This window comes from Schistocerca nitens, chromosome 1, assembly GCF_023898315.1.
Source record: "Schistocerca nitens isolate TAMUIC-IGC-003100 chromosome 1, iqSchNite1.1, whole genome shotgun sequence".
In the NCBI taxonomy this organism is placed as follows: domain Eukaryota; kingdom Metazoa; phylum Arthropoda; class Insecta; order Orthoptera; family Acrididae; genus Schistocerca; species Schistocerca nitens.
Window position 1 is genome coordinate 658,021,931 of NC_064614.1, and position 19,070 is coordinate 658,041,000.

Below are 19,070 nucleotides of genomic sequence, written 5' to 3' on the forward strand. Positions count from 1 at the left end.
AGTAAGAGGCTTGGTCTGGAAATGATATGTTATAATGTGGGCGCTATATCTTTTCCTGGCAGGCTGAACCAAGTATGTGTCCTGTCGTTGAAACTGTTTATTTTGGTATGGTAATCCAAGTATAACGGGCCTACTACCTTTCAGTGACACAGATCAACAAGTATAATATACCTAGTGTTCTCTGTCTGTTAAATGTTAATGTTTATGCGCAAAGAAATTTATATGTTAGCCCATAGTATTGAATCTGACTGCATTTATGAATGGAAAGTGATTGCAAGGAAAGTTATTTATAGATTCTGTGACTTGCATAGAACACTGGTATTCCCAAATCGTTCTCTCCTTGGTCTGAAATTCCGTGCAGCATCTGGTGCAACAAAATTCTGTTCTTTGTTACCTTAATATGAGGTGAGCTGAGTTGCTGTGGACTGTGTCGCTCCTTTCTTGATGTAAAGTTGTACGCAAATGACGTACTCAAATGTAAGAGGCCTACACTCATTTATTTTGCCTTATGACTTACCATTTCCTCCGTTTTCTTGCGACGTCTCTATTATTACCTATTGCACCATACCGTTTTCTCTACGTTACATTTGTTCGAATAACTTTTTTGCAGTCTACAGCACTACCTTCTGTCCCCAGTGTCCTATCTTAAAACTGTTAATTATCTTATTATGTAATTGCATAATGTCTGTGTTGACAGTTTACGTGATAAAGGAACAAACAATGTGTGACGATCCACAGCTGCTCATTAAACATTTAGAAATCTGATTCGCAAACTGAGAACCCACATTGACTTCAGCTGTACTGTTTATCAATGAGGTATGAAAATTTGCGCGTGCCCGGGACTCGAACTCAAGACTTCCCGCTTTACGTGAGTGGTCCCCTTAAACGCTTCGGCTATCCGAGCACGCGTTCCGATCAAGCACAAATGTTCATACGTCACCGATGAATAGTACAGCTGATAGGGTGCAAATCAAATTTCGAAATATTTAATGAGCAGCTGTGTATCGTCACTTGGTGTCTGCTTCTTCAAAAATGCAAGGATGTCGGAAGGAACGTTGTTTCACGTGAATTGTTAACACAGGCACTCTACAATCACGTAACAGGTATTAAATGCCTTGATAGGTTAAAAGGACGGTCACGCCGAATGCCCCCCTCTAGCGGGAATCACGTAGTATTTGTACCAGCCTTACGAGATGTGGATAAGCGTGACACATGGAAGATTGGATCGGTCCTGGAAGTCAGATCGGATAGCCGAAGCGGTTAGGGCGACCACTCACGTAAAGTGGAAAATCCAGTTTATATTACCCCTCAGGCACAAATTTTCATGTGCCACCGATAAACTGTACGGCTAAAGACAATTTAGATTCGCAATCTGCGAATCAAATTTCTCCCTATTCCTTCAGATAATTCGACCTCATTCGCCATTGTTCACCCAAGACATCCAGGCACAACTTTCTCTCGTCCCCAAAGCTCTTCCACCACCGATCTTTGCCCACGACTGCCTGCAGGTGCCTATGTCTGCTCCGCTGGCGCTTTGCAGTAGTGTCCATATGTCATTTGTGACGATTCACAAGTATTGCAAGATATGTCTTCAAATGAATAAATGCAATTCGATTTCTGAGTGGTGTTTTTTTTCTAATCAAACTGCTACACATTCTGGGGTTTGAGTTCAGAATTAATTTATCTGTTATATTACAATTTCACGTTTGAATGTTTGCAGTGAATGAAATTTAGTGTGGCATCGGAGGTTACCGCAGACATAGTCATCTTACACGTATTCAGCAAACTTCTAAGGTTCTCATTATGAAAATGTATATACACTGAAGAGCCAAAGAAACTGGTACACGTGCTTAATATCGTGTAGGGCCTCCGCGAACAGGCAGAAGCCCCGTAACACGACTGGCATGGATTAGACTAATGTCTGAAGTAGTGGTGGAGAAAATTGACACCATGAATCTTGCAGGGCTGTCCCTATATCCCTAAGAGTACGAGGGGGTGGAGATTTCTTCTGAACAGCGCGTTGTATGGAATCACAGATATGCTCAATAATGTTCATGTCTGGGGAATTTTGTGGCCGGCGGAAGTGCTTAAGCTCAGAAGAGTGTTCCTGGAGCCACTCTATGGCAATTCTATATTTGTGAGGTGTCGCACTGTCCTGCTGGAATTCCCCAAGTCTGTCGGAATGCACAATGGACATGAAATGACGCAGGTGATCTGACAGGATGCTTACGTACGTGTCACCTGCCAGAGTCGTATCTAGACGTATCAGGAGTCCCATATCACTCTAACTGCAACCCCACCACCACCATTACAGAGCCTCCACGAGCTTGAACAGTCCCCTGCTGACATACAGGGTCCATGGATTCATGAAGTTGTCTCCATGCCCGTACACGTCCACCTGCTCGATACAATTTCAAACGAGACTCGTCCTACCAGGCAACATCTTTGCAGACATCAGCAGTCCAATGTCGGTGTTGATGAGCGCAGGCGAGCGTAAGGCATTGTGTCGGGCGGTCATCAAGGGTACACCAGTGGGCCTTCGTCCCCGAAAACCCATATCGATGATGTTTTGTTGACTGGTTCGCACGCTGACACTTGTTGATGACCCATCATTGAAATCTGCAGCAATTTGCGGAAGGGTTGCACTTCTGTCGCGTTGAACGATTCTCTTCAGTCGTCGTTGGTCCCGTTCTTGCAGGATATTTTACCGGCCGCAGCGGTGTCGGAGATTTGATCTTTTAACGGATTACTGATATTCGCGGTACACTCGTGAAATGGTCGTACGGGAAAATCCCCACTTCACCGTTATCTCGGATATGCTGTGTCCGTTCGCTCTTGCACCGACTGTAACGCCACGTTCAAACCCACTTAAATCTTGAAAACGTGCCACCTGCCATTGTAGCAGCAGTAACCGATCTCACAACTGAGCCAGACACTTATTGTCTTACATAGGCGTTACCGACCGCAGCGCCGTATTCACGAGGGTAATCCCAAAAGTAAGGTCTCCTATTTTTTTATAAGTACATAGGCCTGTTTATTTCTACAATGGTTTACATCAGTTTACACCTTGAACATTTACCTATTTTTCGACATAGTCACCATTTCTGTCGATGCATTTTTGTAGACGCTGTGGCAGTTTTTGTATGCCCATGTCATACCAGGTCGCCGCCATGCTGTTCAAAAAGTTATGAACCTCTTCTTTCACCTCGTCGTAGGAGCAGAATCGCTGGGACCACAATTAACGCTGACAGGTACTGTGACACTCTGAAAAAGTCAAGCGGGCAATTCAGAACCAGAGAAGAGGAATTGTGAGCAAGTGCGTACACATTCTCCATGACAAAGCTCGCCCAAACATCGCTCGGCAAACCATTGCTCTCCTGCTACACTTTCAGTGGAACATAATCACCCACCTACCCTACAGTCCTGACCTGGTGCCCAGTGACTATCACCAGTTCCCTAGGTTAAAAGAACATTTGGACGGAAAGCGATTCAGCTCAGACGACGAGGTGAAAGAAGAGGTTCATAACTTTCTGAACAGCATGGCGGTGAGCTGGTACGACATGGGCATACAACAACTGCCACATCGTCTACAAAAGTGCATCGACAGAAATGGTGATTATGTCGAAAAATAGCTAAATGTTTAAGCTGTAAACTGGTGTAAACAATTGTAGAAATAAACAGGTCTATGTGCTTATAAAAAAATAGGAGACCTTACTTGTGGATTACCCTCGTACATACCTCTGTATTTGAAAGCGCATGGCTACAACGTTTCTTCGACGCTTCAGTGTAATTGTAAATTATTAACAACTCTCTCAACATCGTAGTGAGAAGTGGCAGTCTTAACTAACGGAAGATACAAATAACTTAAGCTAAAGTAAACTACAGTCCACCGTGCCGTGGAGAAAGGTATTGGCGACGTACAGAGGTGGCTGCCGCCTTCCGCAGCGGGCGGTGATCTCGCTGCACGTGGGCCAGGCGGGCGTGCAGGTGATGAACGCGGTGTGGGAGCTGTTCTGCCTGGAGCACGGCGTGCTGCCCAACGGGAACCTCACGCGCTGCTGCTACGGCGTCGACGACTACAACGCGTTCTTCGGCGAGGGCCTCGGCGGCAAGTGCGTGCCCCGACTCGTCGCCGTCGACCTCGAGCCTACCGTCATCGGTACGTCCATGTCCAGACAGACTGCCTTCGCGTCCACATGTATGCGTTGGTCAGCATAAGATATTAATAACAGTTGCTCCTAATGCCGCGTGCCTGTATTTGCATCACAAGCAACAAGATGCACCGGCGCAGCCGCACACTTTCTTCAGCCGTCCACTATGGCCGAGCGGTTCTAGGCGCTTCAAGTAAGGAACTGCGCACCTGCTACGGTCGCAGGTTCGAATCCTGCCTCGTGCGTGGATGTGTGTGATATCCTTAGGTTAGTTAGGTTTAATTAGTTCTAAGTTCTAGGAGACTGATGACCTCAGATGTTAAGTCCCATAGTGCTTAGAGTCATTTGAACCATTTGAACACTTTCTTGTCGACATATTCGCTTGCGCGATTCTGTTCGCACCTACATACAACGACGCATGCTGTTCCACTGATAAAGATGTCCGCTTTGTTAGCATCAGTTGTCGCAACAACTGGTATATTTTGAGACAGAACGAATTCGTAGAAAGTAGCCCAAGTTCTAGGCTAATTAATGTAATGGGCGATCAGAAAGTTTACGTTCTCAGGCCGTATAGTCCGGGTCGGTATCCAGTAAGGCAAAATCGCCCTGAACATTGAGGCAAACATTCTACCGACGCACCAGGTTGAAAATACCTGTTTTGTAAAACAGTGTCCCGCCGTGTGAAGACGTCATTAACTGCCTGCTGTACATCCTTGTCCGACAGGAATCGTCGATCCTTCAAGGCCTTTTCTAAGGGACCCAGGGCGTGATAAACACCTATATCTACATCTATATCTACGTAATTACTCTGCTATTCACAATAAAGTGCCTGGCAGAGGGTTCAATGAACCACTTTCAAGCTGTCTCTCAATCGTTCCACTCTCGAACGACACGTGGGAAAAACGAGCACTTAAATTTTTCCGTGCGAGCCCTGATTTCTCTTCTTTTATCGTGATGATCATTTCTCCCTATGTAGGTGGGTGCCAACAGAATGTTTTCGCTATCGGAGGAAAAAACTAGTGATTGATATTTCATCAAAAGATCCTGTCGCAACGAAAAACGCCTTTGTTTTAATGATTGCCACTCCAATTCACGGGTCATGTCTGTGACACTATCTCCCCTATTTCGCCATGATACAAAACGAGCTATCCTCCTTTGTACTTTTTCGATGTGATCCATCAGTCCCAGCTGATGCGGATCCCACACCGCACAGCAGTACTCCAGAATAGGGCGGACAAGCGTAGTGTAAGCAGTCTCTTTGGTAGACCTGTTTTACCTTCTAAGTGTTCTGCCAATGAATCGCAGTCTTTGGTTTGCTCTACCCACAATATTATCTACGTGATCGTTCCAATTTAGGTTATTTGTAATTGTAATCCCCCTAAGTATTTAGTTGAATTTACCGCCCTCAGATTTGTATGACTCATCGCGTAATCGAACTTTAGCTGATTTATTTTAGTACTCATGTGAATTACTTCGCACTTTTCTTTATTCAGGGTCAATTGCCACTTTTCGCACCATACAGATATCTTATCTAAATCATTTTGCAAGTCGTTTTGATCATCTGATGACTTTACAAGACGGTAAATGACAGCATCATCTGCAAACAATCTAAGACGGCTAATCAGATTGTCTCCTATGTCGTTAACATAGATCAGGAACAATAGAGGGCCTATAACACTTCCTTGGGGAACGCCGGATATTACTTCTGTTTTACTGGATGACTTTCCGTCTATTACTACGAACTGTGACCTTTCTGACAGGAAATCACGAATCCAGTCGCACAACTGAGGCGATACTCCATAGGCACGCAGTTTGGATAGAAGACTTTTGTGAGGAACAGCGTCGAAAGCCTTCTGGAAAACTAAAAATCTAAAACCTGGGGAGAGATAAGAACTGTAGGGCGTGTACTCGAGTGTCCCTCACTTGAGTTCGCGTTACTTCTCAATCGCGACATTTGCAATAAGAGGACGTGCGTTATCATGAAGCAGGAGAACTCCTTGCAGCAGTTTTCCGGTGTTTCGACAGACATGCTGCCCCATAAACATTCTTCATTCTCTGGTGGATGTTACCGGCTCTGTCCTTCGGCAGCCAAGGTAAGAATAACAGCACGTTCGTCCCGTCCGTTCACATCGGTATTAACGTCACTATAGTTCACGTTTTCGCATATACCGCACGCACGTCGGAAAGACACGAACGCCATACTAATCCCTTGCCTAGATGTCGGTGCTTGTATGCAGAGTCGCGTAGCGTTGCATGTATGCCGTAGTAACGGAAGCGTTTTGATCGTCACTTGTACCTTTTGTGTGACTTTGGAAGAAGAGATAAGGATGGAAATGAATTTTATCTTTAATTATTGTAGTCGTGATTTCGAAGTAATACTCCACCATGTTGGGTCACTGGTAGCTAAGGAAAACACAAAATAGGATACACTACACCAGTGGCAATAAGGTTTGCCGTGACACTTCGACTTCCTCAGGTTACCTTCCATTAGGAAGGTTCACTAAATGGAAATGAGCGTATGGCGTCGTTGGCCGGGAGGCCCCTATTCGGGGAAGTTCGACCGCCAAGTGAAAGTCTTATTTCATTCGACGCCACATTGGGCGACTTGCGCGCCGGTGATGAGGATGAAATTACGATGAGGACAACACAAGACTCAGTCCCTGAGCGGAGAAAATCTCCAACCCAGCCTGGCCCGCTTGCATGGGAGGCGAGCACGGTACCAGCCAGCTAAGCAGGCGGTCAGGAAGGTGCACTCAGCGACTGTGATATGATTTATAAATTATAGAGCGCAGCAATCAGTCGTCCTTTTTTGCAGGTTTTATTTGGCAAATCCCGACTTCGGCTGATACCTAGCCATTGGAACTGTGACTGACGCCCGAACAACAGGGACCTGTCATGCATTGAGACAAGAAAATAGTGCACTGATAATGGCTAGGCACTAGCCGAAATCTGGATTTGCCAAATGAAATCTGTAAAACAAGTACGACTGATTGCTGCGCTCAATAATTTTTAAATTCATAAATAATACGTCGACTTCGTACACTCCTGGAAATTGAAATAAGAACACCGTGCATTCATTGTCCCAGGAAGGGGAAACTTTATTGACACATTCCTGGGGTCAGATACATCACATGATCACACTGACAGAACCACAGGCACATAGACACAGGCAACAGAGCATGCACAATGTCGGCACTAGTACAGTGTATATCCACCTTTCGCAGCAATGCAGGCTGCTATTCTCCCATGGAGACGATCGTAGAGATGCTGGATGTAGTCCTGTGGAACGGCTTGCCATGCCATTTCCACCTGGCGCCTCAGTTGGACCAGCGTTCGTGCTGGACGTGCAGACCGCGTGAGACGACGCTTCATCCAGTCCCAAAAATGCCCAATGGGGGACAGATCCGGAGATCTTGCTGGCCAGGGTAGTTGACTTACACCTTCTAGAGCACGTTGGGTGGCACGGGATACATGCGGACGTGCATTGTCCTGTTGGAACAGCAAGTTCCCTTGCCGGTCTAGGAATGGTAGAACGATGGGTTCGATGACGGTTTGGATGTACCGTGCACTATTCAGTGTCCCCTCGACGATCACCAGTGGTGTACGGCCAGTGTAGGAGATCGCTCCCCACACCATGATGCCGGGTGTTGGCCCTGTGTGCCTCGGTCGTATGCAGTCCTGATTGTGGCGCTCACCTGCACGGCGCCAAACACGCATACGACCATCATTGGCACCAAGGCAGAAGCGACTCTCATCGCTGAAGACGACACGTCTCCATTCGTCCCTCCATTCACGCCTGTCGCGACTCCACTGGAGGCGGGCTGCACGATGTTGGGGCGTGAGCGGAAGACGGCCTAACGGTGTGCGGGACCGTAGCCCAGCTTCATGGAGACGGTTGCGAATGGTCCTCGCCGATACCCCAGGAGCAACAGTGTCCCTAATTTGCTGGGAAGTGGCGGTGCGGTCCCCTACGGCACTGCGTAGGATCCTACGGTCTTGGCGTGCATCCGTGCGTCGCTGCGGTCCGGTCCCAGGTCGACGGGCACGTGCACCTTCCGCCGACCACTGGCGACAACATCGATGTACTGTGGAGACCTCACGCCCCACGTGTTGAGCAATTCGGCGGTACGTCCACCCGGCCTCCCGCATGCCCACTATACGCCCTCGCTCAAAGTCCGTCAACTGCACATACGGTTCACGTCCACGCTGTCGCGGCATGCTACCAGTGTTAAAGACTGCGATGGAGCTCCGTATGCCACGGCAAACTGGCTGACACTGACGGCGGCGGTGCACAAATGCTGCGCAGCTAGCGCCATTCGACGGCCAACACCGCGGTTCCTGGTGTGTCCGCTGTGCCGTGCGTGTGATCATTGCTTGTACAGCCCTGTCGCAGTGTCCGGAGCAAGTATGGTGGGTCTGACACACCGGTGTCAATGTGTTCTTTTTTCCATTTCCAGGAGTGTATTACTGTGGACAATTACCTCTGTTCCAAACTCCAGTTCAAGGTATCTATTGGATAGAAACCTAACATCGTTCCATAATATTTCATGGCTCTTGTGAAATTCCTAAAAAACTCCACTCGGTTGATGACCACTTAAAGTTTTCGCTTCGTAGACTTCCACGGCCAATCTCAATATTAGTAAAATTATTTTGAGAATAAGGCCGCATCATTGTGAGACATTAATAACTTAAATGCTGACGTTTCGATTGACTTTGTGGTGGACCTCTTCAGCACTGTTATTAGTCACCCTGGAGACGACAGCTGCAAAGTCGGTCGAAACGTCGACATTTCAGTTGTTTTAGTGTTTCGTAATGACGTCCAAATACCCAAAACAATTTTATTCAAATTCACTTTTAACGTTTCTTTTTGCGAAAAACGAAATACTTATTTCATGGCTTAAGTTTATCGTCAACAGTTCAACAACATGCAAATTGTCTTAATTTCTGAACATACAACACCGCAGGAAAGGAAGCGCTGAGAGGATAGCTCATTTCTGTTTGCATACACGTCAGTCAAATCCCATCAACCTGTGTATGTGTGTGTATGTGTGTGTGTGTCTGTGTGTATGAGGGACGTACTTCCTTTGTCAAAAGCATTTAATTAGAATTTTTGTTTACGTTCAGCCTCCACACTCTTCAAGAGTGTTTTGGATGTCGAGCGAGGTTCTGAAGTAAGGTAGAATTTTCCTCACTGTCATGGGGCTATGGACGGCAAACATATGATACTGCAGTTCCCACACAACAGCAAAAGCTGCCATTTCAGTATTATAAGCACTATTTATGTGTTCTTTTATTTGCTTTCGTCGATACAAACTATTCGTGAATCAAGGCGACTCGTACAGGTACCAGGCGACATCGGCACATGAACGGCTCCAGAATCACACCTTTTCTTCAACATGTAATCGTCGGAAGCGCGGTTGATGTCTCTGCCTTCATAATCCGCGGAATTAACCAGCCACGAACAAGAAAGTACACGCTAATACTCTTCAAATTCCCTGTGCTTTTCGTAAGACCAGTCAGGTAACGCAGAGACAAATTTGTATGCATTCGAAAAACTGAATGTTTCAATACTGAGACATAGTAAAGAAATACACCGATTGAACAGAAGCGAGGACAGGCGCGCGACTGTTACACATGTCTCACCTTCAGTCAATGGAAGACTTCTGCTCGTAAGCCCGGTGGCCCGAGCGCTCAAACCAGGGGCAGGCGTGACTTCGCGCCGTTGTTCACGCGCTCTTGCCTCTTCGTGCAATTTTTGTAAGCAATTGGCACCTTTAAATTCTTTCTCGATGGTGACATTAAATTCAAATAATTGGCCACTAAATTCAGATAATTAGTAGCTGAAGAGACAGAGACAAAAATTACTCATCAGTATTATATCCATTAGACTTACTGCTATTTACACTGTCATTGTATACTCCATCAGACAGTGTTTTGCCAAATCTCAGAAAGAATTAAATCACCAAAAAGCAGTAACTCTTTTGCCTGTGGTCATGTATCATCCAAATACTGTACTGAGTTATTGCGCTGAGTTTAGCAAGTGTATGTCCTGAAAGACTGAGCTATGCGGTACTGATTACGCATTTATGAAAATTGAGATAAACGATTGTACTCTAACTTTAGACCTACCTCCATCCTTCCCGTGTTATCAAAAAACTTTTTTAACGGTGACTTACAACAAAATACTGAACCTTTCTGAGGTTACTAGAGCAGTTGGCTACCGTAAAGGCTTCTCTATTGTGAAAGCAATATATGATGTCACTAACTTGATTCTGGTTCTGTTAAACAATAAAAAATTCCTGTTGGCGATTTCAATGGCATCACGAATGCCTTCGGTTGTATACGGGATAAATTCTACTCCGGAAACTAAAATGATACGCAGTTAAAGGCATCGATGCAGTCACTTCTTAACAATAGGAAGTATAAGAATTCATTAACAAGTGATAATACAGGAATAAGGCTAAATTTTCAATAGGGGGAAGGTTAAATATGGTGTCCCAGAAAGTTCGGTGCTTAGCCCACCTTTATTCTTGAATAACATAAGTGATTTAACCGGGAAAGTCAAACAACCCGTTAAATTTTATGATTACACTAGTATACTCACGAAGTACCCAGGTAGGTACATACCAAACACAACCACGCGAGAAAGAAAATAGGCTTACAACTACTGAACAACAAACAGTTTAACACTTAATCTTACAAAGACTCGTGTTACGCAATTACAGACAAATCAACATGACTTACAGGTAGCCAAAGTAGAGATGAGGCTTCAGGTGTGAAGCTCCTTGGTATGCAGATGGATAAGAAACTGAGCAGGTACCAGCACTCGGATAAGTCAATTAAAACTCTGAATTACGCCTGTCTTGTGCTTAGAGCTCTCTCTCTCTCTCAAAGTGTTGACCTGCAAATGGGATGGTTAGGCTACTTTGTATACTTTCGTTCAGCACTGCCATGTGGGTACATAATCTTCTGGAGCAATGCAGCTAAGGTCAAAAAAGTACCTATTCTACAGAAACTGGCAGTAAGAATATTGCGTAAAGTTGACAACTGAGCATCAATCAGAAAACCCTTCAGCGTTGTTGGATTCTCACATCACCAGAAAAAAAAATTAACTCATCGTGTCATCGTGAGGCATTGTGTGCCGGAAGGCCCCTTTCGGGTAAGTTCGGTCGCTGAGTTGCAAGTCTTGTTTCAGGTGACGCCACATTGGCCGACTTGCGTTTCCGTAATGATGAGTACAACGCAACAACCAGTCCACGAGCGGAGAAAATCTCCAACTTGGCTGGGAATCGAATCCGGGCCAGCTGCTTGGGAGGCAAACATACTACTACTTTTTTTTTTTTTTTGTTGCTGAGAGCAGCCAGCTCTCTGTCAAGATTAAAATTAAGATGTACGCTGAAATTCACAACCACAATCCTGGAAATACAAATTATTTCCTTGTAGACAATGCATCTGTGTATAAGGTTCGGTATGGACGTTTATATACTGGTACGGAAGTCTATAATATGTGAGTACGTGAAATCGTCTGGCGTGAATGGCTAGGAGACCATGAAGGAGAGGTCTACTTGGAAAGGTTTTCTCTATACTTCGCAACTGCAGGCATCATTCCTTCGAGAAGTAGGAGAGCCATGTGCGGAAATGTAACTGTTAAGTGTAGGTGACTGTAACGGTTGTGTGTGTAGTGTAGTTCCATGTTCGTGTTGGACGTGACGAGAGAAGGAAGAGGGTAAAACGCGGTGCCAGCTAATAGGCTACTCCTCTCGAATAGGACCAGGGAATCGTGAAATTTAAAGACGCCATTCGACGGACGGACGAATCATCATCAACAGTGTCTCATGCCCTCACTTCATGAAACACTTAACCCAGCATATTGGCTCAACGACTGGTGATCAGAAATTTTAAACCACCACTTCTCCTCCCATTGCCTGCCAAATGCTGGAAGTGAAAATTTCACCCACCGCCATGATTAGAACCGGCTTACCTCGAGTCGAGCACTACCCCACAGGTACGTGTTGGGCACTTCAGTTATGTATGTAATAGGTTCCTATCAAACATCAGGCAAGAAATAGAAAATTGCTGTATATTTATACACATACTATTAGAATTCCTTATCAGTACGTAACCCCTTATACAATTTATCGGAATATTTGATCTCAGAGATGTAAATTCCGCATAAATCTAGTGTTTGAATTAAACAGATATGGCCTTTCTAATACACAGACAGCTGATCGTAGGCTGTGTAGGGTTACGTAAATGCTTTCTTTGACGTATTAGCCAAAAATAACAGCTTAGTGATACATGGTCCAGTCACATTAACGTGGCCACCGCTTACGTTCGAGGTCAATGTGCAATAACCGCTCACAGATTGTAGGTTGCAGTAGGAGCAGTGGAGTGGAGGGTATATAGCGCGTGTCAGGCGGACAAGAAAAACAGTGAAGTCATTGTCATAATGCGGAAACGGAGCAATTTATCTGACGTCCAAAAGGGCATGCTCATTGGCTTTCAGGCCAAGGTTGGAAGTACACTCCTGGAAATTGAAATAAGAACACCGTGAATTCATTGTCCCAGGAAGGGGAAACTTTATTGACACATTCCTGGGGTCAGATACATCACATGATCACACTGACAGAACCACAGGCACATAGACACAGGCAACAGAGCATGCACAATGTCGGCACTAGTACAGTGTATATCCACCTTTCGCAGCAATGCAGGCTGCTATTCTCCCATGGAGACGATCGTAGAGATGCTGGATGTAGTCCTGTGGAACGGCTTGCCATGCCATTTCCACCTGGCGCCTCAGTTGGACCAGCGTTCGTGCTGGACGTGCAGACCGCGTGAGACGACGCTTCATCCAGTCCCAAACATGCTCAATGGGGGACAGATCCGGAGATCTTGCTGGCCAGGGTAGTTGACTTACACCTTCTAGAGCACGTTGGGTGGCACGGGATACATGCGGACGTGCATTGTCCTGTTGGAACAGCAAGTTCCCTTGCCGGTCTAGGAATGGTAGAACGATGGGTTCGATGACGGTTTGGATGTACCGTGCACTATTCAGTGTCCCCTCGACGATCACCAGTGGTGTACGGCCAGTGTAGGAGATCGCTCCCCACACCATGATGCCGGGTGTTGGCCCTGTGTGCCTCGGTCGTATGCAGTCCTGATTGTGGCGCTCACCTGCACGGCGCCAAACACGCATACGACCATCATTGGCACCAAGGCAGAAGCGACTCTCATCGCTGAAGACGACACGTCTCCATTCGTCCCTCCATTCACGCCTGTCGCGACTCCACTGGAGGCGGGCTGCACGATGTTGGGGCGTGAGCGCAAGACGGCCTAACGGTGTGCGGGACCGTAGCCCAGCTTCATGGAGACGGTTGCGAATGGTCCTCGCCGATACCCCAGGAGCAACAGTGTCCCTAATTTGCTGGGAAGTGGCGGTGCGGTCCCCTACGGCACTGCGTAGGATCCTACGGTCTTGGCGTGCATCCGTGCGTCGCTGCGGTCCAGTCCCAGGTCGACGGGCACGTGCACCTTCCGCCGACCACTGGCGACAACATCGATGTACTGTGGAGACCTCACGCCCCACGTGTTGAGCAATTCGGCGGTACGTCCACCCGGCCTCCCGCATGCCCACTATACGCCCTCGCTCAAAGTCCGTCAACTGCACATACGGTTCACGTCCACGCTGTCGCGGCATGCTACCAGTGTTAAAGACTGCGATGGAGCTCCGTATGCCACGGCAAACTGGCTGACACTGACGGCGGCGGTGCACAAATGCTGCGCAGCTAGCGCCATTCGACGGCCAACACCGCGGTTCCTGGTGTGTCCGCTGTGCCGTGCGTGTGATCATTGCTTGTACAGTCGTCTCGCAGTGTCCGGAGCAAGTATGGTGGGTCTGACACACCGGTGTCAATGTGTTCTTTTTTCCATTTCCAGGAGTGTATTTCCGAACCGGCTAAGTTTGTAAACTGTTCGCGAGCCACCGTGATTAAAGTGTACCGTGGACGGCAGAACGGCGCTGTCCAACACTGGCATCGAGGCAATTATGGTGCACAATGGGCCATAGATGACACTGGTGAACGATGGCCACGGATATGTGTATGGACGAATAGATGTGCAACTGTTGAGCAGTGTACCTTCCAACTGAATCAAGCGGCTATCAACAGTGTCTCCCGAATGATTGTTCAGCAAATCTTGCTGCATATGGGCCTCCACAGCAGGCGCCTGGTTCGTGCACCCATCTCTGATTGCTCTTCATCAGGGAAAAAGGCTTGAATTTGCACAGCATGACTGCATCTGGACTTCTACTGAGTGACTACAGGCGGCCTTCCCAGATGAAACACGTTTGTGCTGCATGAAATGTCTGAGAGGAAATTGCTCCAGGCCACAGGAGGCGGTGTTACGGCCTGTAGAATGTTTTTGTGGCATTCCCGAGTAGTGGGGAGATGGGGTTTCTAACTCAATGTTGATATCAAATTGATATGAAAATTAATTAAAATGATCAATTAATCACCGCTACCCCCGCCCACCCCCGGTGGCGTCATGTATTTTGTCAGCTGCACATGTGCCCCAGGCCCCTCCTCCCCCTCCCACCTCCCCCCACTCCCAGCCTCTCCCTCAACCTATCCTATTGGCAGGAATTTCGAATTTTGGCGTGAATTTCGAATTTCGTGGGAATTTTTTAGTCCCAGGTCTGTGCTGACGTTCTAACCCACCCCCATCTGGGAATTTGAGGGAAATTAAAATTGGCAGTTCCCCTTCTGGGACTCGAACCCTGGTCCTCCTAGGCGGAAAACCCAAATGGTTCAAATGGCTTTGAGCACTATGGGACTTAACTTCTAAGGTCATCAGTCCCCTAGAACCTAACCAACCTAAGGACATCACACACATCCATGCCCGAGGCAGGATTCGAACCTGCGACCGTAGCGGTCGCGCGGTTCCACACTGTAGCGCCTAGAACCGCTCGGCCACCCCGGCCGGCGGAAAGCCCAAGTGCACCCCTCTAACACAAACCACCAGAGGCGCTTGGAACTGACATGAAATTAAAATGGCTGTCCCCTTTCTGGGACTCGAGACCTGATTCTAGTGGATGGAAAGCCCAAGTGCACCCACAATACATGGAAACTGTCCAGATACAGGGGAGCATGACTAGGTTAGTGTACTTTATGTATTTTGGTCAGGAAACTGATGCAAAGATCGATCCTAAATATGTAATTGATCACAAAGATAGGGCCTAATTACATGCCCATATGCATAGTGCTACACAAGGGTGGAACAAAATCGCAATACAATTCAGAAACTGACGATACCATACAATTGGTGTTACCCTGCTGGGAGGAAATTTCGTAATACCACTCGAAACTAGCGACAGACACTCAGAATCTACCCTACACCTACATGCTGGCAGGAAAAAGGCTGGGGTGTAAGGTACTATCTTTATTCTTTTTGGTGGGAAATACGTTCAACTGAAGAGATGCTGGTGTTGGACAAAAAGGAGTTTAAAAAGTGTATTACCTGTAAACATAGAGAATCTATCATTGTTTGATGTCAGAGTTCGCTACAGATGTCTGCTCAAAAACCACCCTGCAGCTCAGGTAATCGAAGCCAATACACGCTACCACAACTCATTGGAAAAAAATGCGTCACAGTTCTAATTGCACTTCGAAATTGTCGTGAGAAAGCAGCACTCGTAATGAACGGGTCATAATGCAGTACATGTACTGGGGAAAACCGTCGTCCTGAAAGACTGCAGAGGAGGCGGTAGTTGAACATGTGGTCTCCTCGATAGGCGTCCACAAACTGCTGAAAATCGAGTCCCCGTTCGCGTTTTGGATTTCAATCAACCCGCCGTTGGCGTCCACGCATCGTTCTTCTTTTTATAATTATTATTATTATTTTTTAATCGAGAGTCAAGGCGTACAGGACAAACTTTTCACACACTTCTACGTTCTTCAAAACATTCTAGAGAATGCCTGGAACACTTGGTTTAGAGCTGTTGCTCCATTGTGATCTACGACACATCAACTAGCACTATCTGCTCACAACTAAAAATGGATCAAATGGCTCTGAGCACTATGGGACTTAACATCTGAGGTCATCAGTCCCCTAGAACTCAGAACTACTTAAACCTAACTAACCTAAGGACATCACACACATGCATGCCCGAGGCAGGATTCGAACCTGCGACCGTAGCGGTCGCGCGGTTCCACACTGAAGTGCCTAGAACCGCTCGGCCACACCGGCCGGCTGCTCACAACTGACCGGGCTAATGCACATGTGTTGTTTACAGCTGTTAGTTCAAGCTACCACCGTAGTTACTGCCCTGACGTCACCTATACGCCAGGAACAAAATTAGTCTCGGAACTTCTTGGATGGACGGTGTTTGCACCTGTCATAGTTCGTTGTTTAGAAGTAGTCTCCAGTTAATGTACCGGGTGAGCAAAAGTCAGTATAAATTTGAAAACTGAATAAATCACGGAATAATGTAGATGGAGAGATACAAATTGACACACATGCTTCAAATGACATGGGGTTTTATTAGAACCAAAAAAATACAAACTTTCAAAAAAATGTCCGACAGATGGCGCTTCATCTGATCAAATAGCAACAATTAGCATAACAAAGTAAGACAAAGCAAAGATGATGGCCTTTACAGGAAATGATCAATATGTCCACCATCATGCCTCAGCAATAGCTGTAGTCGAGGAATAATGTTGTGAACAGCCCTGTAAAGCATGTCCGGAGTCATGGTGAGGCATTGGCGTCGGATGTCGTCTTTCAGCATCCCTAGAGATGTCGGTCGATCACGATACACTTGCGACTTCAGGTAACCCCAAAGCCAATAATCGCACGGACTGAGGTCTGGGGACCTGGGAGGCCAAGCATGACGAAAGTGGCGGCTGAGCACACGATCATCATCAAACGACGCGCGCTAGCGATCTTTCACGCGTCTAGCAATACTTTGTTTTTTTATTTGGTTCTAATAAAACCCCATGTCATTCCAAGCATGTGCGTCAATTTTTACCTCTCTATCTACACTATTCCGATCTTTATTAAGTTTTCATATTTATACTGACATTTTGGTCACCCGGTTTATTTAAGGCTTTCCTCGCGCAGAAGGCTCTCATTCATGATGGAATCTCTGGACCGTGATGTGTGAATGAACGAATGACTGAATGGGTATCACAAGGGATATAACAAATGGTAGTATGGGCACCAATAACCTCGAAGTTGAGTGCCCGAAACGCAAAGCCAGCGAGCAAGCAGCAGCCGAGCGTGAGCGTGTGCGTGTGCGCAGACGAGGTGAGGAAGGGGTGCTACCGCGGGCTGTTCCACCCGGAGCAGCTGGTGACGGGCAAGGAGGACGCGTCCAACTGCTACGCCCGCGGCCACTACCGGCTGGGCCGCGAGATGATCGACCTGGTGATGGACCGCGTGCGACGCGTCGCCGAGGCCTGCCCCTCGGTCGCCGGCTTCCTGCTCTTCCGCAGCTTCGGCGGCGGCACCGGCTCCGGATTCGGCAACCTCATGCTCGAGTATCTCTGCCGCGACTACGGCCGCCTTCCCAAGATCGAGTTCGGCATCTTCCCTTCGCCCAGGGTTCGTATCCGTCACTCGCCATCTTGTATTAGGAGACAATCTGAGAAGCCGTCTTAGGTTGTTTGTAGGTGATGTCATCGGTTATCAGCTAGTAAAGTCATCAGAAGATCAAAACAAACCGTTAACCGCTGATATTCTTCACGGGTTTGCAGCCGGATCATGTCGTCGTCCAAATACAATATTTCGGCGGACCAGCTGTCCGCCATCTTCAGGTTCACTGTGTAGCCGGAACTGACTTCCAGCCATAACGACGGAAACCTTTACACACCACGGACAGAGCACCGCGTGTACGCGAGGTGATGGGCAGCGCCTCCTGGCGCAAGTAGACACGCAGCGCGCCGGTGGGAGAAGACGGCAGAAACGATAAATCGCAACAGCACTAGTTGGAAGAATCCAATAATCGAAAAGAAGACCGTTGTTGTTTAATGTGGGACAAAATCGGATTCCATATCTTACTTAGAGGAAAACCTTTATCCCTGTTAATAATATTACTTGATAATCTAATTTCAATGGATTCTTTAAGAACACATTCCCAATAGCGAGAAGCAGGAGAGATCAATTGTGTCTTGTCACACATCATCCTGTGTTCTTCGTTAAGGCAATCTTCCGCCACTGCCGACTTCTCAGGCTGGAACAACCGAGTGTGCCGATGATGTTCCACACACCTGTCCTGAATAGTTCGAATAGTTTGACCAATATACTTCTTTCCACACTGACACGGAATTTCGTAAACCCCGGGCTTCCACAAGCCCAAATTATCTTTAACTGAGCCAAGAAGGGCTCCAGTCCTGGCCACCGGCGTAAAAACACTTTTAATATCATATTTTCTTAAAATTATTGAAATTTTTGATGATATACTTCCCGCAAAAGGTAAATAAACAACAGCTTCAAAAGTATCCTCTATTGGCTCGCGTGACGGAGCAAACTGAAGAGCACGGCATATTTGTTGTATATCCATTCTGTTTAAAAATAATCTTCAAATGATCAAGTTCTTCTTTCAAATGATCCTCGTCAGAAATGGCGTAAGTTCTTTTCACCAGAGTCCGCAAAACTCCAATACGTTGGTGTGATGGATGACAGCTGGTCGCATGAAGATAGCGGTCAGTGTGAGTAGGTTTCCGATACACACTATGCCCAAAAGTCCCATCGTCCTTTCTCTGAACTGCCAGTTGGTCCGCCGAAATATTGTGTCTGGGCGACGACATGATCTGGCTGCAAACCCTTGAAGAATATTAGCAGTTATTACGCCGGGAAAGTCTACGAAATCACAAACCGTTAACCGATTTAGAAAAGGTATCTTTATGGTGCGAAAATTGG

General features: G+C 46.8%; 1 protein-coding gene across 1 annotated transcript in view; it reads left to right on the forward strand.

The window, feature by feature from the left end:
- Nucleotides 1–400: 400 nt before the first annotated feature.
- The window catches only part of LOC126193947 (tubulin alpha chain-like), a 58,083-nt gene continuing 39,413 nt past the window's right edge, over nt 401–19,070 (forward strand). The window contains exons 1-3 of the mRNA XM_049932731.1: nt 401–405; nt 3,924–4,159; nt 17,452–17,753. Coding sequence (XP_049788688.1) covers nt 401–405; nt 3,924–4,159; nt 17,452–17,753 — 543 coding nt within the window. The remainder of the gene's footprint in view (nt 406–3,923; nt 4,160–17,451; nt 17,754–19,070) is intronic.